At 34.0% G+C, this 23,153-nt stretch overlaps 1 protein-coding gene across 8 annotated transcripts in view; it reads left to right on the top strand.

Moving 5' to 3' along the window:
* Positions 1–23,153, top strand: part of GULP1 (GULP, engulfment adaptor PTB domain containing 1) — a 176,614-nt gene that overhangs the window by 89,508 nt on the left and 63,953 nt on the right. For all 8 annotated transcript variants that reach the window (XM_004674452.2, XM_012728179.1, XM_004674453.2 and 5 more), the window contains 2 exons: positions 14,628–14,697; positions 20,438–20,499. In XM_004674452.2, coding sequence (XP_004674509.2) covers positions 14,670–14,697; positions 20,438–20,499 — 90 coding nt within the window. In that variant the 5' untranslated portion in view covers positions 14,628–14,669. The remainder of the gene's footprint in view (positions 1–14,627; positions 14,698–20,437; positions 20,500–23,153) is intronic.

The raw sequence follows: 23,153 nt of genomic DNA, 5'->3' as shown, positions 1-23,153 counted from the left end.
ATGCAACAGTTCTAAAGTGCCTTCTGCTTACAGCAGAATAGCAAACATTTTGAATTAAATTTTACAATGATGGCTTGATACTTTCAGATTATTGGTTTTCAAAAATATGAGTAGTCTTTTTAAAAAATTAGGTGAAATATGTCAAATGTTAGCTAATAAAAATGTTCTCTTATTTTTAGATGCCAGTAAAATTTTTTTAATGATAATAATTACAGATGTTAAATTCTTATGTTAAAAGTAAAATAATGGATAGATTTGAAATTAAAACAATGGTTGGTGGATTTTTTTTTTAAGATGTATTTATGCATACAGAACTGGGGTACAGGCCAGAGTTGCAGTGGTAGTGAGAGGCTTCACCAGAGACAGAGTGGGGAGCAGAATAGGCAGATTGACGAAGTACACAGCTGAGGGGAGCATTGGGCCAGTTAGGAGAGGTCTGTGGCGCCATGTGGGTCATCTCCAGGGCCAGGGATTGAACTCACACTGAAGTGGCTGTGGCTGGCTTGCAGTGCAGTATCCCACCTGTTGTGCCACCAGTGAAGGCTGGTTCGTAGCTTTTTAAACTTTTTATTTTTTAATTGCTTTTTTTTTCCTGATCGCTTATGCTCCTGCTCCGAGTGAAACCATCCCGTATTTTCCTTTTTCTTTCTGGTCTTTCTGTCTTATTTCTCTGAGCATGATCCTTTCCATCTTGGCATTTTAAACTTATATGTAAATGTAAAAAAAAGTTTCTTCTATTTGTTGCTTTGGGTATGATACTTACAGAGACCTTATACATACAGTTTTCTATCTATAAAATAAGGTGGCTTCTTTTCATTTTGATCTGTGCTTTACATTTTAAGTTATAGGCAGTATGTAGAGTTAGGATATTTTAGGCTAAGTCTTGAACAAAGTCATTAATAAGGGGATAAGATGTGTCACAGAAGTTTTGACGGAGGGTGAATGAAGCGTGCGCATATATGTAGGCGTGAAATACTGCCCCCAAAGTTATACAGATATGTAAATGACTCAGATGAATTTAAAAAAATAAAAATAATGTTAATCACAAGGCACATTCTGGGAATTTTGTAAAACGAAATGTGACACTTTATAAAGCCATGGTGATGTTAACTAACTTGCTTTCTCAATAAAAAGATAGTGAGGCCCTCCTTGGTGGTGCAGCGGGTTAAAGCACTGCACTAAGAAGCATAAGCCACTTCCGCATGATTTCCATCCCTGCCTTCCTCGGAGGAGATCCACATGGCATGGCAGACCTCTCCTGCCCCACCCGCTGCTCCCCTCAGCAGTGTACTTCCAGGATATGCCTGTTTTGCTCCCCACTCTGTCCCTGGTGAATTATCTCACCCTCCGCATCTCTGGCCTGTACCCCAGTTCTGTATGAATAAATAAGTAAATCTTTAAAAAAAAATAGATGTTTTTCTAAGAAACTTCCCATTTCAGAGAAAGTACAGAAAATATCCACAAACCAAGTCTTACTTGTTTTAACTTGGTTTTGAGGCAGACGCTGAGATGCTTTCAGGAAAACAGTCTAGAGCAGATAGCCTGGGCCTGAGTCTTCTGGGTCTTAGTGCATTTAATTCTTAAATGATTTGAGTATAAGTTTCTCAACCTTAGTTTCCTTGTGTGTGGAATTGGTTAATAATAGGATACCTGATAGTATTATTGTGAAAATTACATAATATTTTTTAAGTATGTAGAACAGTTGTTGACCTATAATAAACTCTAATAACTGCTAAACATTCTTATGATAGGACACAGCTGAATCAAAGTAGCTTCTTTATGATTTGCTAACTAATAACCAACTGTAAAATTAATTTCTTTTCAGTTCCAAATTTCATTTGAAAGATCAAATTCTGCTTATTTTTCCCATGTTAAAATGGAAAGCAGTCTTTTTTCATTTTGTTTTTCTTTCAGTTTTGTCTCAGAGGAGGAGTTATCAAGGAAACAAAAATCAGCAGGTTGGTTACTAGTCTTAGGGGAGAGGAAGTCTGTGTGCCCTATAAAGAAAATAAGAACAAAAACAAACATTTTTATAACCTTAATTATTAAAATAATTAATGTTTTAACTCCTACTGGATTTGAATAATGATCTTAGAAGGAGGACCACTAGGAAAATAACTGGCAAGTGTCCAGAGAGATGCAGTAGATAATTAACTAAAGCAAAGGCCTACTCTGTCCTGATTTACTGGCCAACACAGCAGCCAGCAAGTGCTTTACCTGGTACTTTCTGTCCCTTACATGTCACTTGTGTTTATTGTGTTGCAGATATTGTGATTCATATATTTGTTCTCCCTCCTGATTCTTGAAGGTCTCTGAATGTTCCTCTGATCTAAAGCAATGTTCATCACATTGCAGAGGTTAAATGGAAATTTCCTGTGGTATTTCAATCAAGGTTAAACACAATGACTAGTTTTACTTAAGAAATTAAAAAGTTTGTAATGGTTGAAACTCCAAAAACTAAGGGGTAAAGCAAATATAAATTTAAAATGGAGTGTTTCTCACTTAAAACAGTATCTTCTCAGTTTATAGTATTAGAAGTATAGACGATAAACCTGGATGCAGTTCTTTGAAAATTGATTTTGTCAAAATGCTTTTATAAAACAGCTTGAATTTAAAGATATATGAATTTTTAGTTCTATGTTGTAGCTGACATGAAATTCAAAAGAAATCAGAATAATAATTATAATACTTGTGCTTTCTCAAGAAACAAAAGTCAATTGCTCATGATTTTTTTCCCAAAGAGTGTCTAGAAATGTTTTAAAAAATCAATGTGGCTTTCCAGTTTTTCTCTTAGTGGCCATGCCAGTTTCTGGCATCCTTCCCCGGAACTCATTCGAGATCTATGTAGATCTTTATTAACTCTGATGCAGACTATAATAGGACACTCTTAACCGCCTTATTAACTCTCCTTATTCAAATTTTCCTGTTTTCTGCTGCCAGATTAATATTGGTAAGCACATTTTTCTTGATTGATATCCAATGTCAATATCCAATTTTTTTTTTCCTACCGAAAGTTGAATTGGAAAAGCTGGTTCTTTTATAAAGCCATTCATATTATTTCTGCTTTCATTGCACTTCTGAATCACTTATGTTCAAGCACATGGCAGTTCTTGGTAATGAAACTTAATTCTAAGGTGATGCATGCCATGTTGCTTGCTAGGATGTCAACAGATTCTACTCAAACACTTGGTAGAACATTGTCTTTTATTAGAATATTTCCTTTAGGAGTTTATCTAATATATAGTGCATTTTGAATGATAGATTTTTTTTGAAAATAATTTAAAGCAATTTCAAAGCAGATAGCAACTGATTGTCACCTACTTTTTTATTTTTAACATCTTCATTGTTTTATCAAATTTGTTATAAAATATAATTTCTTAATTATCTCTTAGTGAACAAGAGATTCAAAGGTAAGTATTAAAGGAATTCCAGAGAGTGTTTGTGAGGGGTTCAAACAAAGGCTGTGTTTTACCCACTGCTAAAAATATCTTATGCCAAATGACCTAACAATCATTAATTTTGATTGAAAATAAATGTGTTAATTTTGGAAAGATAGGATTAGCAATGGAAAAGGCATAATTCTTACAACTTCCTACCACAGACTGCTCCAGGACTGCCATAGCCATAGGTTAACACACACTAGTGCTCATTAGCATTTCTTGATAGAAGTCTCACATTTTAGGACATTTAGGTCAATATATTTTGACATTATTTATGATATTCTTATTTCATACATGCTCAATTTTTATATTTTCATCCTAAATTATTACTGATACTAGAAATTAAAGCAACTTTTTTAACATTGTGATGAAATTTTTAAAATAAGATAACAGTTTGTTTTTACATCATTTTGTGCCTTTTCCATATCAGTTGTAAGTGATGAATTTTTTTTAAGTGGGTAGGAAAAGGCAATAAAGCAAAGCTGATCATATTAGGTAATTTTAGAAGATTAACTTTAATCTTCAGGGAATGGTCATCCAAGATGACCAGGGAATGGTCATCCAAGATCTTTAAACTTATGTCCATTATACATTTCCATGTGGTAGACACTAATGACTGCTTATCTTTAGGCCATTTTCCACTCATTTCTTATCATTAAGGCCACCTACAGAAGTCAAAATAACTAATATTGACTATCCCATGATGCGTTTCAAATGTGATTAGGTGTGAAGCTCAGTGATTTGGAATAAGTAGAAAGTTCTGTGTCCTTTTTAACCCATGATAAAATGAAAGCATCTTCTAACTCCATTTGTATGTATTTAAGTTAATGGGGCAGCCATTTTGTGGCTGTGAAGGAACAACCTAGGAATGGAAGGCAGAATGGCAACCTGCTGAGTGTGAGAGAGCAGAACAATTGAAAGCACTAGTGTTTTTTGATGACAGTTGCATACTTACCAGAGAACAACTTGTCATTGGTTTCTTGTTATGTGAGATGATAAGCCTACCAAGCCACCTGTATACAAGCCATCAGTCTGATACTTGTATCCCCAAAGCGCCCAAAGTAAGACAAGGTGAATCCAAGTTTGGCAACTCTGAGAATGCAACATAAGTTATGGGTAAGAAACAACACTTCTAATTTCCTAGGTTTTGAGTTCACCTTTGTTTACTGTTTTTTTTTTTCTCATTTATTTATGTATGCCTACAAGAACTAGGGTACAAGTCAGAGGTGTCGGGGTTGGGGGGGGTGAGAGGATTCATCAGAGACAGAGTGGGGAGCAGAACAGGCAGGTTGATGCAGTACACTGCTGAGGGGAGCAGCAGGCGAGACAGGAGAGGTCTGTTGCACCACGCGGTCACCTCCCTTGCCTGGGAATCAAAATTGCACTGCATTAGCTGTGGATAGCTTCATAGTGCTGTGACAACCCCTTGTGCCACCTGGGAGGCCCCTGTTTACTGTTTTTTGGGTTTTTTTTTTTTTTTTGGTGTTTGGATTCTCCCTGCTCTGGTTGTAAGTTCTCTGCTCTCTCTCACAAGTGACCTATCTGGTCTAGGTCTGTTCAGAGTTGGTGTTTATCATCTTCTCTAGTGTCTTTTCACTTCACTCTATGATAATCTGGCAAGACTTTAAAGCATAACATTTGAATTTATATGTAAAGAAAGTCTTCTTATGAAATTCTTTCTTATGAAATTGCATAAATGAAGCATGGTTTTACTTACTGAGTTATTGGTGCTTTTTGCTTGATGTTTAACCTACTTGAAAATAAAAGTTTCCATAGCACATTTAGCATGTTAGAAGGAAATTGCTTGATAATAATAAATAATAATGAACCCATGATGAGTCAACCCCAGATAGCAGGAAATTCAAGCAGAATCTTAAGACTGTTACAGCACTTTACACTTTACTGACCACCACTTGATTGGCATGTAGATTTGGTTAAATCATTTTGCTGTTTCATGAAGTTATGGTTATATGGATTTGCTGTCACTCTGAGAATATTATTTTAAGAATTAATGGGATGCTATAGTTAAAGCACTGGTTCATTGCCAGGTATACTCTAGATTGCAAATATATAGTATGTCGACTCTTGAGAGCTCCCTGAAAATAAGACAGAGGCAAAAAATGCTAGTTATTTTAGATTTTATTGATTTGATACTTGTGGACTATAAATGTGTTTTGCCCCCTCCCCTTTTTTTTTTGTACTGTGAGGTGGGAAATCAGATTTTTTGCAGTGTGTGGTAAAAGTAAGATGGAGCTTCAAAAGCAAAAAAGGAAAGTGATCATAAGAAACCCATTCACAAAAAGAATGCCAATCCATTCCTTTCAAGGTTAAACATAAAGTATCAGCAGTTGATGGTCTTACAGGAATACAGTATCCATGGGAAAGCAAAAAGGCAGCACCTTGATTGAGGGCACAATTGGCAACATCAGCTCTTGTAGTCTGTATTCAGTCTACAAATAAAATGTAAAGTCAGAGAGATGATTTGGCTTCTGAGACAGTGGATTTCTGTGGTATTTTGATCTTTCATAGTGGTCAAAGAGAAAATTATAAGCATCTTAGAAAATCTGTGATAAAAGGTTAGCATGTGCAAAAGTGGGATTCTTCTTTATAGCATGCCTACCTTTAATAATTATTTATATAACTCTGACTACAGTTTTAATTTCAAGCAGAACACCTTCTCTTTTGCTGTTGAAGCTCCATCTTTACTTTTAATCACACAATGCAAACATCTGATTTCCCACATCACTGTAGTAAATAAATAAATAATAAATAAATAAATAAACACACACCAGAACTGTTTTACTTAAAGTCATCTTCCTTTGGAAACACATCATGGACTGTGCTTGTTTGGTATTTATAATTCGACATAAACATTTCTTAAACTTGCCGTTAGAAGTCTTAGGGTTAGACCCTTGCTGTATCTCTCACCAGTTGTTAATCTTGGACCTCTGTTCACCCATTGCTAAATCAAAGACACTATTACCAGCTCCAGAGAATGACTTTTTTGAATGAGAAAACCCTTTGATATACACAGCCTGTGTAGGGACAGGGAAATATAAGCTTATACAAAATAGGCACAAAGCAGGTATTTGCTGAATCACACACTATTCTTAAATTAGCTTTTTTTCTTCTCTTCTCTAATCTATTTTCTCTTTTGCACAGTATCAGAATATTTATCTTGCAAGAAAAAAATGCCAGCAATCTAATAGCTTTATTTTGATTTATCTTATCATGTAGTAAAACTAACCTCAAGGATAGGAAATTTGTTTCACTACTTCTTCATTAATCTATAATTTTCTTTCTAAACTCTCCTATTATCTGCTCCTCCCCATTGAGTATCTCTGATTCTCAGCTTTGATCTGCCTTTTCGCTCCATCTATGTATTTTTCTCACATTAAGAAATCATTTACAATGAATATTAATTAGGTACTAAATATATTTCTAGTAACAGTAGTATGGAACTCAACATTTAGCAGAGTCATCATATAGATGAGATGAGCATTGTAGAATATCACTCCTTCCATGGGCTGAGTATGAGGTAGAGAGTATGCAACATAATAACAAAGCTAGAAACTTAAAATGGATATTTCTGCAATAGATTTTCCAAATGAGAATGCATTTCTGCTAATGCAAAGTATTGTGAAGCAATTTCCATTGCTACTCTGGGGTTCAGAGTCTTGGGCTCACGCCTGGAAATAATGCATTAGAAGAGTTGCAAGAGAATAAAACCAGAATGAATTACTGCCACATTATTGGCAAATTCAGTGATATATTGGTTGAACATTAAAGGTACTAAGGATAGAGCAGTAGTATAAATTTTTTTAAATAAATATATAAGTAGAATCAGGATGAATTATTTTAGAATTTTTATAAGTTTTGTCTTATAAGTGTTAGTATTAACAAAAAAGGCACAGGACCAATCCGTCTCATTATTCCCAGACAGACTTGTTTCTTTTCTGTTTGGTTGTCAGTAATCTGAAGTTTATGCTCTTGTGACTCCTCTTCTCATATGTTAAGAATATTGAAAAGAAAGCAAGCACCAGATCTAGAGGAAGTGTGTGTTTCTACAGAGAAATCACTTTACAAGTAGACTTTTCACCTCCAGGTCACTGGCCTGAGACCAGAGTCAGCCTACCAGGATACTACCTGACAGCAGTTTTATGATATAGAGAATACAAAGTAAAGAGATGGATTCATATCAAATCAAGTCTCCTTGAAAGGTATTTTAAAATGCCAAGGAGTTTGAGACTGTGTTTTTTTCTAACATATTTGTGAACTTTCAATCCCATGTTACTTGGCATAGTTTCCCATTTTATTTTCTGCATCTCTCACCAACCAAGATTTTATGAAGCTCCATTCTTGCAATTTCTATTATGAACACAATAAATATACAATTACATGCCTAACTGAAGTCGGGTGAGAGGACTTACTACTGAAAAGAATAAGGAAGTCAAAAAGTAAACTCCTGGTACTAATCTGTAAAAGTCACCAGTAATTTTAATCTTTCAAATCTGTACTAGACATGGAGATACTAAAATGTGTCTTTCCCTTCTTTTTCTTACCTATATCATTCTTTTAGAAGACCTTTAAGAAAACCTTTTTAGCATCACAAATATAATGTGTATATATCCCCCTTTAGTTATTAGATCGTGAATGAATTTTTACACTTTGGTAATGTAAAATTATTGTAAAATAGTAAATTATGACAGTCTTCATATTAATTATACTAAAGGGATATGCTAAGCAGAGGAGTCCTAGTTATTTGATGTAGTTTCCAAGTTGGACCAATTTCAAAGGTAGGTTTTCCCATTTATGGGAGTTAAATTACTCGAGTGCTTATGTCCCATTTTCTTCTACCCAGTAATCACAATCTTAGGTACATACCCACAGATTATGGGACCATCAACAAAAAAGTACATGTGTTCCACACTACTCACAACAGTTTTATGTAGCATCTAGAATAGCACCTAAATCTCCTATAGCAGGCAAATGGATTAGAAGATGAATATTATAGCTGTGAGAAAGGATGAAATGTGCCATTTTCAACAAAATGGATAGATTTTGAAAGATTATATACAGCAAAGTAAGTCAGAAAGATAAAGGCCAATATTGGACTTTCACATAGCAGATGATTAGAGGATATAAAGCACTTTCAGAAATGTGGACATCAGTAAACATCCTAAGGGCCCTGAGGTTAAGAAGGCAGATGACAGGTAGGAGGGTGTGAGAAAGAATGAAATACTTTGGTAAAATTTACAGTAATGCTTTAACATTGCTTTTAGAAATGCTAGATTTGTTTTTCTCCTTATTTAAATGTTCCTAAGTACACTTTAAAAAACCTTTTCAGTAAAAATGAAAATAACAAAGGAGAAATATGTATTTACTTTTTCAGTAGTAAGCGTTGTATGCTTCTAATGTGGTTATTTCTCCCTCACGTTGTGTTAGAGTTACTGTACTCTATTTCATACATACAACAATCTGGGTTCAAACAACTTTAAGGACACCTGGAAAACTATCACATACTTGCCTTCTTTGTATCCTGTGTTACTATTGTAATGATTATTAATCATTAGGTTATTTTTCTTTATCAATTACATAGTGGTATCATATATTCCTCTTTGGAATTAATATTTTAATTTTACTATAACATGCCTTGGTCTGAAACTTTCAATTTGACATTTTTTTAAATAGTATTTCAATTCTATGAAAATTCTTTCCAGAACTTTCCCAGCTATATTCTACTTTCTTTATTTTTATCTTTTTTTGTTTGTTTGCTTTGTTTTTAGTATTAATAAGCAAGCTTCACCTAAATAGGCATGAAGATCCACTTGCCTTTCTTAAATTGGGCAGAGCCCCTCTGGAAAGTAGAAAGGCTCTGCAAGGGATCATACAGAAAAGATTTTTATAGCCAGAAGGAGGGTGGGGCAAGATCAATAACAAAAGAAATGAAAGATATTTCAGACTAAGCCATCTTTTCCTCAGAGACAGGGCAGTCTAGTCATGCAGTTGATCTCACTGGTGCAGAGCAGGAAACTAGACTGATTAACTTAGCATTCTACTTTTGGGAAAGTCTGAAACTATAGTTAGATCATTTATTAAGTCTTGGTATGTTTGGCACGAGTAACTTCACTTTGGGTCTTTAAAAATTTTTTTTAATGACACCCTTTTGCAATTCTTTTGATGGTGAAATGAAATAGTCATTAGTGCAAGAGAATGAGAGGACTCACTCCAGTTGAGTAGATGCCTTGAAAGGGAAGTTTGCAAGTGATTTCAGTGAAGTAGTTTGGGGTTAGTTTCCAGGAATTCTTTTTAAATATGATTAAATGAAGTGTTTAATCAAAAACAAATCCAGACTTAGGGAAGGAATGACCTTATTTGAAAAGATTGCTGCAATAATGGGAGGGGGTATAGGGGAGGTGTATGGAGGAGGGAGGGGGAAGATTACATGTCATGCTGTTACAGGGCAGGGAGAGAGGGGCACTCTTGAACCCCCAAACCTGCCTGCTCTAAGTAGGTTCTGCCATCTGCCTCATCAAGATAAAACATAAGAGCTTTAATGGAAAGGAACTTTAATACAATGAGTATACAAAACAAAAGACTAAGGATAAAATTGCTAAATCAAACACCTGAAGTTACCCATCCCCTCATGGGTAAAAGTCTACCCACAAGAGATTGGTCTGAAGCAAGGCCTGAAAGCCCACCGTGAGTCTAAAGCACCTTCTGGTAGGGTCCCATAGAAAAAGGTCAGATATGGCCAGGCTAGTCTAGTAGGAAAAGAGCAAAATCAAAATTAAGATAAAGGCTGCCATAGTCAACTTCCCCACGGGTCTTTCACCTACATTTGTTTTAACCAGCACAGGGCCAAGAAACAAGCATGGCTTCTTCATCACATGCTCCCTGCTCCTTGTGGCTTCCGCAGTTCTCCTTCTGGCTCTCCATCCTGCTTCCTTCTTTAGATTCCTTCTTTTCTCTGCTCAGCTCCACCCTCCATGTGGGTGGAGCAGAAAACCTGAAACTTCCCCTTTTCCTGGGGACCACCCTATTACAATATGCCATGACATCCACTAAATAAGAAGAAAAAGTTTTATAAGGAAGAGTAAGTAAACAAGGTTAGAAGGAATTGGATGTGGAAAGGTGAGAAGTATGATTGAGGACAATGGACATGAGGTTTTTAACAAGGTCAACCTATTAATAGAGGCCACCTCTGCACTTGGTGTTGCTACACTGTGGGTGGTTCAAAGTTCAGGAAACTGGTAAAAGCATGGAAACTCAGTTAAGTTTGATCAAGTCAAAGTGGCAAGTCTCTTGTCCAGTTTGGTTATGACACATACAATTCAGCTAATCATTCTTCAGACAAGAATGGGAATTTGAAGGTCTTTGTCTGGTGCTATCCTGGATAAACAAAGGGAGTGCCCCGAATCTTATCTAAGGCTTATGGGAGGTGGGAGGGGAAGGGTGGTTCTTAAATAAGCCATTCCCAGAGCACAAAGGGGTGGGGCATTTCCTTAACTTTTGTTATTTTCCAGGATCATAGGGCTAGGGAAAAGTTCAACATTGTAAGGATGGTGATACAGATTAAGAGATTTCTGAGGAGAAATGGTTGGCGGCTACAGTGAAGAACTATTAGCAAGCCCACAGGAAGAAAGCCAATAGATTTAAGATTACCATAGTCCCGTTAAAGTTAAAAATAGAAAGTTTTGATTGTAATGGCAGAAGCAGAATGCTATTAACTGTGGCCATGCTGTATTGTGTGTGGCAAATGAAGTAGTAATATTCAGCAGTGCCTTGAACAGTAAGGAAAGTGTGATTTCTCAGTGAAAATATTTGAGAGTCCCATTTTCAAGGATCAGAATTTCTATCCACCTATTCTTTCCCAATGAAACCCACTGACACTGAGATGTTCTGTATAGCAAATGAAGAGGTACTTTTATAGTTAATGATTATTAGAATTTAATGTCAGGATAAAAACTGTGTCAACCTGGCCTCTCCCTGGTCGTGTAATGGGTTAAAGCATTATGAAGCTCTCCATAGCCACTGCAGCACCGGTTTGATCCCCAGCTACGGAGGTGACCCACATTGCAGGCAGACCTTGCCTGACCTACTCGCTGGTGCCCTCAGCAGTGTATTACAGTAGATCTGCCTGTTCTGTTCCCCACTCTGTCTCTGGTGAATCTTCTCACTACACCTTCGGCCTGTTCCCCAGTTCCATAAACATAAATAAATAAGTCATATATGTATATGTGTGTGTGTGTGTGTGTGTGTGTGTAAAAAACTGTCAACCTAAAAATTTAAAGGAAAAACATTAAAACATTTATTTGTGATCAAAGATTTACAATTTGGAGAGGACATATTTGAATATATACCCAAATGGTGCCCAAGTATTAGTGGACAGAATAAGGGGCACCTGGACCCCCAAACCTTCATGCTCTATATTTATTCTGACATCTGCCATATAAAGATAAAATGTACTCTTCATGCAGGGCATAAGACCTTCACTAAAAAGAGCTTAATACAATTAGTGTACAATAAAGAGAAGAGAAAAAAATATAGTTAACGTAAGGCACCTTCTGGTAAGGAACCATAAGAAAGGGACAGAAGGGCTCATTTAAGTCTGAGCTGAAAGGAGCAAAATCAAAGTACAAATCATCTCTTCCAAGGGTTTGCATTTCTTAATTTCACATATCTTCTCCCATGTCCCCATCTCCCTGGTGCAATTCCAAAGCTAAAAAGCAACGGGGCCTTCACAAGCTGCTGTGCTCCATGTGTCTTCTCCTGGCGTCTCCCTGGTTTCTCTGAGTGTGGCCGTGCTGCTCAGCTCCAGCCTCCCTAAGGTTGAGCCCAGTACATGGAATGTCCCCCCTTTAGGGAGATTACACTGTTACATATATGTATACAATCAAAATAAAAAAGATAAAAGATTACTATGATTTGAAAAGTGGAGATGTTGACTAGACTTTTATTAAAAACTTAAATCTGGGCCCTCCCTGGTAGCGCAGCAGGTTAAAGCACAGCACTAAGAAGCTAAAGCCACTTTAGCATGAGTTCAGTCCCTGCCCAGGAGGTGATCCACAGGGCATGTGGCAGACCTCTCGTGACTGCCTACTTCTCCCCTCAGCAGTGTACTTCATCCATCTGCCTGTTCTGCTCCCCACTCTGTCTTTGGTGAATCTTCTCACGGCACCTCTGCCTCTGGCCTGTACCCCTTATCCAAATCCTCTTATAGCTAAGTTATTGTGAGAATAAACTTATTTAAATTTCATAGCTTCCATTTTCATAAAGAATGCCCATTTTTCTTTTTGATTCATTGTATTTTTTTGAGTCTCATTGTTGATATTGGAGGCAATTGAGACATTCTTTATTTTGCTTTAGAGACCTACTGTTACTGGATCTTATGTACTAAGGTTTTCTCATTTGTAAGCTATTTTCAAGAGTTGACACCCCCCCCCCCACTATCAAGTGCCCAAAGTGCTACCTTGCTGACCCTGTCACCCTGTCGATGTGTTGCACAATAACCTAGGTTGGATCCTCAGTAAAGGGTTATGGATGATCCCTCAATGAGGTTGCTAGTGGTCTACAGGAAGCGCCTGGCCATCATCAACATATGCTCTGCCCTTCTGCATGAAATATTCTCTCCTTTAGCCTTTGTCCACTTGGGAAATGACTCTCTGAAGCTTCCCCTTTGCATGAAACAGACATTTCTCTCATTAGTGCCTGTTGCCTTTATAAGTCTTGTCTATCCACAACACTCCATACCATTCTTTCCTAACTTTGAAAGACAGTAAGTTCCTTAAGATCAAGGACCATATCATACTTTTATTTTTCCACTGTTATTTTTGTCACAGAATGTCATCTGAAAATATACCTGTATCTATTAATGAATATTGCAAGTAGAGGACAATATTGCTATAAAGAGACAGTAATGGTGACCATAGATGTACTTTGTCAAGGAATTTCCAAAAATACTGAAGTTGCTATTTCCTAGCAAATTATAAATGCCTTTTGACATACATCATTTGACTTCCCCTCCTACTAATGCAAAATTTCATGTTTTGTGTACTAGCTAGTTTTCTTGGTTATACTTCACATTGATCTAATAAAGCAAAAACATCTGCAAATTGCAGATGTAAATTAAATCAATATAAACTGTACAGACAATTGGGAGATTTAACAGAGAACCTTTATAATATACACTAATAAGAACAAGAAGAGTGTTGAAAAAAGACCTCAGTTTTCCCATAGGATTTCGGAGTCATTGTTAAGCGTTGCAAGCAATGGCGTACCAATATCGAGCCACTACTTTAGAGCAGTTAACAACCTGGATGAGCTAATGCAGGATCAAAAACTGACATTTTCTCATGATTACCTTGCTGAATTACATCTGCAAAAAAAAAGCATATGCAAGGTTTAAGAGTTAAAAAAAAAAACAAGCATTCATGGGGAAAGCAACTTATTTCGCTTAGTTTACCTTCCCATATAGAATTTAATCTAGTGATTGGACTTCGTTAGTTTAGCATCACCTCTGATCTCATGGTGAGTAACAGGATTTTAAAGTGATTTATGACAATATAATCTGAACTATGTTTGAATCAATTTTTAAGGGCTTCATTCTTTTAACCTTGAAAGAATTCTAGGAAAATTTGATTTTAAATGAAGTCATAAGATAAAAATAAAATTCAGAGCCCACTGTTTTACAGGCTTCAATATTCACATCCTATAGCTTCTTTAGTCATAACAATGCCATTTAACTTTTTTTAAATAAGAGCTTAGGTAGCAGTTTTGTAAAGTGGGCAACTGTCATTAGATAAGAAGACACTTTCAAATTTCTTCTGAATGCTTCCATTTATCCAATACCTTTATTAATGATAACCCAAAGCTTTACAACACCTGCTACCAGTGAGATCAGGGAAAAGTATTATTCTCCCTTCTGTTTACACTTGTAGGTAAATATAATTAATGCAAAATATAGAAGGCAAGAAAATTAAGGAACTTTTGAGGAACATCATTTGAGATATTGGTCTTATCTTTTGTGCAACTCACAATATTGTATATTGTTACACTTTTGGGACATTTCAGAATATTTTTGTAAATATTAAAAATATTAAAGAGACTGTGACTAACATATAATTGCATCTAATAGATTAATCAATAGGTCTGAATTTATGCTTTAATACTTTATTGTTTATATAGGCCATACACTGATTGGACCGCACATCCAGACGGCTCCTCATCATGAACCGGGCATTTAACAGGAAGAAAGGTGAGTGTGTCCAGTGAAATGATCTGGTAGTCAATTCAGGCTTACTAAGAAACTTAAGCAGAGATGTTAAAAATATCACTTTTTCAGCCATGTGACTCAGGACTGAAGTTAAAATAGAGTTCATTGTTAATTAACCTTCTTTGCTTATCACCCTAATGAAAGAACGTAATTGTTTAATATAGTCATTCTCTGGCAGGTTTATTCTGTGGTGTGAAATTGCAAAAACATCAAGTGGTCTGAAACCACTCCTAATTTCACCTTAAATAGCATATGATACTAAATTCCACAAGCTTTGTAAGATTATATTGATTTAAACTTGCTCATACAGGTGTGTGTGCTTTCAATTCACTTTTGACATACTGAATAATATGTTAGCATCAGTAGCAGGTGAATTGATAGTATTTTGGCCAAAATAAGTTTACTGCTAGCTTTAAATTTGAAAGTTAAAATAAATATAAGTGTAATATATTTATCAGTATAGGAATGGAAGGAAAGCTAATTGCATGTCATGTTTTTAAGGCGCATGAAAACATGGCATTTGACAACATATTTCATGGCATACTCATTGGAAAGAGGAAAAAGAAGGAACTTACTGATGGTGTCATAGGATTCTCTCCTATTTAACATGTTATCAATGAATTGGGAGGAGATACTTCATATTAATCACATGAGGATTACTGCTATGTGGAGAGAAAATGGTCAATTAGGTCATACTGTACACTGTAAATTTAACAAGATAGTGTAAATTGCCAAGTTAGAGTCCAGAAAATATAACAATTTTATTCTTATATATTGCTATTATTTGGGAGGGTGCACTTACGTGCTACGTGGATAAAAAAATAAATGACTGAATCCACAGCATGATAGCAAAGATTTAGGTTCATTTTCTTATGTGTGAATTATGAACAATTCAGAACCAGAAAAGATACTTATGCTGTCCTATTCCATGTGACTCAGGCACAGTTTTTTCTCCCTTTAAAGTATTAATTGGCACAGGATTACATATCTAGATCAGAAAGCTGGGATGATTTAAGGACTTTGAACCTTTCAACAGGAAGTATAGTTGAGAATCCTTTGTGTCATCTTCCATGTTTAAAGTGCTGTCATTTGATCATTGCACTAAATTTAATAAAAGAAAATAGATGTAAATCATTATGCCACTGACTAAATGTAGGGGGAAAAAAATCCAAGAAAGTCTTCCAAAAAATATATTGGAAATACTAAAAGTACTAACTTTGTTACTACAGTGAGAAGTGTTCAAACATTTGGATGTAGTACAGAGGATTTAATATATTCAATAGGAGTTAAGTCATATGACATTTCAGACATTTTCAACTCTGGAAGCAAAGAATTTGTTATTTTACACTTTATTTTAATGAGTCAAGGGAAGAGAAAATGTCACTTGGTATAATCTGTGACTCAGTCCCAATTTAAAACATATTACAAAAGTATGTTTCTTTTTTATTTTATTTACTAGTGAAAAAAATCTAAAAACTATTCTTCAATACTTGAAGTATTTCATTAATATAAAAAAAATTTTCAACTCATCACATTAATCATACCATCTTATTTTTTTTTATTTTTTTTTTTTTAAGATTTTATTTTATTTGTGCATACAGAACTGGGGTACAGGCCAGAGGCTCAGGGGCGGTGAGAGGCAGAGACAGAGCGGCGAACAGAACAGGCAGATCAACGAAGTACACTGCTGAGGGGAGCAGCGGGCGGGTCAGGAGAGGTCTGCCACGCCATGTGGTCACCTCCGGGACAGGCGGGAATCAAACTCATGAGGAAGCGGCTTTAGATTCTCAGTGCTGAGCTTTAACCCGCTGCGCCACCAGGGAGGGCCACCATCTTATTTTTTTTTTAAACACTTTCAGTTCTTCTCCTAATTTACTAACAATTTCCTTTCACAAGATTTTAAAGTTTAACCCCATCTTTCTAGCTTACTCTTTATTTGAAGATAATTTGGTGTTTTCATGAAGAAATCCCAAAAGTTGAATGGTAACTGGAGTAACTAGCAATTATATATTTGTGTCTTTGAGGAAAGTGGTCAAACAACCTTTTTGGAAAAATATAGTTATTGAGAGAATCAAGAAAGTAAAATCACTATTTTTGCTTCATTTTCTTTTGACTTTTCTCCCTTCCCAACTCTTTTTCCTCAAGCCTAATGATTCTATGCTTACCAGGAATTTTTTATTAAAATTTATCTAATTACAAGTTAGAACTTACTTTTCCCAATCAATTTTGAATTTCAGTTAGTGAGGTTGCTAAAGAAAATCACCTTTGAGCCACTAATTTAAGTTGGAAAACTTAAACTTTATGAGTGAAAACATATATCCTGACTTCACTAACTGTAACTATACTCCTAGGGAATATATAATTCAGTCATGTTTCCAATAACTGACATCAACACATTTTGTACACTGTACTCTAGACAAGATATTTTTCTATCAGTACAAACTTATCTCCTCATAGATATACAATTATTTGGTAATCACCTACAACCTTACTAACTTTGCCTCAGAAATATAAGGAAAAATAATTGTTATCTTACCACAAATGATTTCTTTTTCTGTTAACTATCCCAATTAGTAATTTCTCAGGAATTTTCTTAAATTGAATTAGCCAGTGACTTCACTGATTTTCTTCACAATACTCTAATGGTGTTACTCACACAGTCCAAATTAGATTGAAGATAAGTGTGGTGCATCAATTTGGACTGTTTGAAGAACCCTCTAAGATTAGTCTTCTTCATGAACATAGATTAAAATTTGATGACTATATCTTGTCTATAGCATTTCCCTATATTACCTTTGTCTTTGAATTTTTAAAACACTATACTATTTATTACAACAAAAGTGAATAATTTAGTACAGTTATCACACATAGCATGTGAACATATGTGACTAAATCCAACTAATTACATTTTATTTTATCAGTGGACATACTAATTAGTAGCTATAATCATGGTATGTAGCATTTAAAAAATCAATATTTAAATATTGTTTTCTTTTTTATGACACATTCATTGGTCTTCATAAATGCAAGAACATTTAATTTTAAATCAACTGGATGCTTTCATATGTTAAGTTCTGAGATTCAAAATAATAAAGCTACTGTATTTTTTAAATCATATTTATTTATTTGTTTATTTAGTTATTTATTTAATTCTTTCTTGATGAGCTTTTTAGTCTAACTGCATCTTGAACACCTTGATTTACTGACTCAACAGTCAGAGAGATTTGACACTTGTTAATTATTTTAAAATGTTGATATTTTCTTGCATGTAAATGTTGACTATTGAGTTAATGATTATAGTTTCATTTTAAGAAGGGGGATCCATTGTAGAATTACTATGTCCCTGTTTCTACATCAGATTCATATTTCTAATTTCTAATTTCATGGGTACATACAGTAACCACACTGCACTGGTGCTTTAAGGTCAACCACATCTTTATGAGTTAATACAATAGAGTTTTATTCTGTCAAATTTCATTTTTTTTTTTGCCAGATTATAAATTAGGATCCTAGTAAGAGTTTGTTTTAGAAATCCTCTGGCTTTATAAGTGTACTGCCCTTACCGGAGCAGGTAATGAACAACCACTGAATCATCATTAGGTAATATGTAGGTGTAGAATTTTTTTGTCATTGTAGCAACTGCAGCTTATACAAGGATAATTTAATATGGTGGTTATTTGAGTCCGTCACCAGTAACAACTGGCTTTACCTAGTCTCTGTAATTCACTGACTCTGAGGCTCTAACACAGATAGTAAGTAGCATGTGCTTCACATAGTGAGGATCTGCACAAAAAAACAGTTATCACTCTGCCTTGGGGTTGGAATGAACCTTCATGTCAGACTTTAGTCAGATATTACTTCCTCCTCAGCATTGCTGTATGTCTTGGCAAAAGAGATGTGAGAAAATTTGAGTTAGGGGTAAAAAAATGAAATTGAATTTCTTTTTAGGTTTCCTAAAGGCAGGTTTGTTTGTTTTGGTACACAGTGCTGTGATTTGGTTCTTTCAATATATAAGGCATGATTAAATCCCAAATCTTAGTAAAAGTTATTCTTAAATTAGTCATACTACTATCCAGTAGGAGCCATAAGGAAAAATCCATTAAAGAAAAGTTTTGCACATGAGTATGAATTTCTATATGTCAATATTACTTTGTTGAATATAAATATTTCTCAAAATATTTCATTTAAGTATAGCTATCATGTAGTCACTTCAGTAGTCAAAACTAGTGCCAAAATTCCTCGTGCTTTGTCTTAGAAATTTTTGTGATCATTGCATTATAACTCATAAACATATTTAATACAGTGAATTATCCTTTAAATGGTATAAAGTAATTGACATCGCAGAAATATATGCCGTTTTCTCTGTCTTCACATTCTGCAGTTTGAGAAAAACATATTAATGTTATTCAACTAGCTTATGTGAGCACTATTTTCAAATATTCTGATATGAATGTTGAAAATATGTTATTAGTCATCTGGCATTTTCTTTCCATCTATATTCAATATTGTTTATGATAAGATACATCTGTTATCCTTTTCTGCTTATAATAGTGATTCCAAATTTTAGAATTCCTACAAAGAATAGAATAATCATGAATTCCACTAAAGAATATATAACTCCTGTTTTTGAAGGAGTATTTGAAGATTGAGAACTTTTACTACAAATTTGAGAACTTTTACTACAAATTTGAGAACTTTTACTACAAATTACACAAATATAATTTCAAAAGGAACCAAATTTGATTTGTGCACACATGAACCTTTTTGTTTGTTTTTATTCCTGTTTATTTTTTTGTTTTTATTCCACAAATATTTTAAAAGACATAAGAGAGATATGTATCTAAAAAATTGAAATAAAAATATATTTCCTAGCAATATGATGTAATACAGATTAGTTTCAATATTTTCTATTCTTTCAGTTTTATTTACCATATTCTATTAAACATATATAAGCACCATTTCAAATTACTACATTTAAGCTTATTTATATCCCAGACTCCTATTAATTAATATTTATCTAAATTTAGATTAGAAAATTATCCTACTATTATATTGATTTCTAAATGAACCTAGTGGATTGTTTAATTTTGGCTTTATATAAGTACAATTTTAAGTTTAATGTTAAAATTGTTCTTTATTAAATAGCTATTCATTAGTGCTAAAAATAGTAACAATCATTATTACTAAAGAACAGATTGCTCTTTTGATCAGGGAACTAGCAAAAATAACCTGTAATGCGTGAACATATAATATGAAAGGTGAAAGATGATATGTTTACATAATTAACATAACTTCTCATAATCCACTTATTTTTTAAAATTATTAACTTGAGGTAATATTGGTTTATATCACTGTGCATGATTCAGATTAACAATTCCACTTGTATCTGAGGTGTATCACCACATCGACAGACACCAGAGCACCTAAGATGCTTTATCATGTCCCTTTCTTTAAAATTAAATGCCATTTGTATTATTTGAAAACTTTTAAAAGAAACTCTAGGTAGAGACTTTTACACTAAGGCAGGAATCCTCTTATTACTTTACATTTATATTGTTCTTATCCCTGACTAGTTATTTTAGTTATTTTTTCTCAAGTTAGGAAAAAACCTCAGAAATAAAAATATGTCTACCCATATCAGATTCTTTACAAATGCTAATTCATGAATATAGTAGCTTTAGTATTTGTGATTTGATTTAATTCTGTGTATTCTTCATTGCAGACAAAACATGGATGCATACACCTGAAGCTTTATTAAAACATTACATCCCCTATAATGCAAAGGTAAAATAGTTCATGCATATTACTGAATTTTATTTTGTCATAGTATTACTACTAATTCATGATTGATTTTAGAAAGATGGCTTATGCATTGGTATTTCTGGTAGATGATGCTGATAAAAAACCTTGTACAAATATATTTATAGTATGGAAAATTATTTTTCACTCCAAATATATGATTAATTTTAAAGTAAAAGAATATTCCTTATAATTTCTATTAAAGTCATGCATAAATTTTCTTCAAGTGATTTGGCTATTGTTAAAATTATGTTCAGGTATCACAGACTGTAAGAATGAAAACAACCAACAAATTAGCTTTCCTAAGCTGTATGATATTGTATTATACAGACAAATATAAAAAGTAACATGGAAATGAGAGAAATGATCCTCAATTTAATGAATGTAATTATCATCTAAAAAAAAAGAAACAAGCAAAATTTAAGCTATTACAAAAAAAACAGGAAAAAGCTTTTTTGAATCTTTTGTTCAAGTCTTTATGAATTTTAATAGAGACAGAAATTACTGGTTATTCTTGTTGGAAAACTGGACAAATGAAAGAAATTAATGTACAGAAGGATCTTTAAAGACAGGTGTATCTTTCAGTTAGTGAGCAACAAACCAGAAATAGCTTTCAGGGAAACCTGACTTTAAATTTGAAAGAGATGGAGTGAATTAAAGAATCGGTTTTGAGGATGTTAAGATCTGGTCAGACTTAAGCAAATCACCTTTGGAGACTGTATGGAGAAGAATAGAAAATGATTAACTTATTTTTATAGGAGAACTTAAGGATTTATCCATTTATCCGTATTCACTAAGATGTAATAAGATTAGATATAAAAATTATTTCAGTAAAATTATTTTGAAGTATTGATTGAACAGAAAGCCAGTGGTGTTTAATAGGAAACCTCCAGTGAGCTGTTCTAAATCTAAATCAGCAGAAAGAAGCATTTAAAAAGCAATGGAGAAATTCTTAGAGACCTATTGTTCAGCAGTTAGATTTGTAGAGACAACTATGTTTTTTCACTGACCACAAAGAAAATGCTCCAAACTGTTTTCTGTGTAAAACTTACATATATGAACAGTCACTACAATTCTTTTGAGTTTCTGTGAAGGCTAACTTGAGAATTGATTGCCATGGTTTATTATGAAAAGTTTAGTTAAATGAATAAAAATCTATGTAGAAAAATTTTAATCTGGAGCCTCCATTACTTTAAGGTGTATACTATTTTTAATATTGTCAATCATAGTAAAATTGTGTTTCCTTCAAATGATTAATTATTATATTTGATTGAATCATAGTTTGTTAAAAACTAGCTTATAGTATAGAAAGGTTATATTATATTTAGAACTATCTTTAACTCCATGAGTTGATATGACAGTGGAGATCAGTTTGCCTGCATAAAAAGTTACTTGTACTACCTCATAGGTGCAGAACAACTTAAAATAGCCATTCAAGATAAAAGGCACAGAGCACAGAAATATTTAAGTCTGGGACTGTAAAATAGGGAAGAGTAGGTTGGTTTTGTCCATTTTGTTATAGTTTCCTGATGATAATGGTTATCACTTTGTATCAAGTAGTGTTAATACTATTTGAAGAACTTTTTTTTTTTTTCTTCTAAATTCCTTCTCTTGTTCTTCCCTCTGCCCTCTTCCTTCCCTTCTTCTTAACTCATTACAATACATGCCTCTTGGGAACCAAGTTCATGTCTATATGAAATAACAACCTAGCACAACAGAAAACAATATAGACACTAGAGTTGTATTGTCTTAAGTTTTTGTCTTGACTCCAGTGCTTCTTAGCTGTGTGTTTGGGAGCAAATTACTTAACCTTTCTGTCTGTGCTTATTCACCTGGAATTAGCAATAATTTTAATTTCTCTGTAAAGTTTTTATAGACAAACGAGAGTAAGTGCAGTCAGTGATATCTAAGCACAAGTTGAATGTAACAAGAGTTAGGCAGGGGTTTAAAGTACACATGATGGTAAAGTACTTCATCAATCAGCACCAGAACTGATAGGAATCTTCACAAATAGCACAAACATATTTACTCCAAGGAGTAGGCTACACTATTGTGTGGGCTGGCTGGAATCTATATGACAAGCCATCAAGAGGACAGCTTGGAAACACTTGGGCAGGAAATGATCATAGGTAGAAATTCTTCTTCAAGGACACAACAGTTCTCAGTTTTGTTGTAAGGCCTTTAAGTTGATTATATCAAGTACAGTCAAATAATTTAGGATTATTAAAGCAGGTAAATATATGGAAGTAAGGTCATGATAAATACTCCATCAGAAGAATTGATATAATAGAAAGTAAACATTGTGGGGGTCACGGGGGAGAGAAAAATATTTATTTTTGTCCTGGAAAAAAGAGAGAATAGCCATACCATAAAAAGTTATGTATAACTCTACTAATTTTTGACATCCACTGGTTATAAATTAATCTGATAAGTTTAATAGAGTGTTTAAAAATTTAAATTCTCCCTGGGAAAATATGGCAAAACATTTACATTTATGTGTTTTCAGTTCTAAAATAATAGTTTTCTTCTTTAATGTTACAATTCCTCTAGGTCTTTTAAAAAATACATTTAAATTCCACTTCTTTAATTTATTAGACATTCTGTTTTCAAGCATTCACAATTACTATTTATGGTGTACC

Source organism: Condylura cristata, unplaced genomic scaffold (genome assembly GCF_000260355.1).
Source record: "Condylura cristata isolate star-nosed mole 26May11 unplaced genomic scaffold, ConCri1.0 scaffold00002, whole genome shotgun sequence".
NCBI classification, from domain to species: Eukaryota; Metazoa; Chordata; class Mammalia; order Eulipotyphla; family Talpidae; genus Condylura; species Condylura cristata.
The sequence above is the reverse complement of the archived record's forward strand: the minus strand, read 5'-3'. Positions and strand labels throughout refer to the sequence as shown.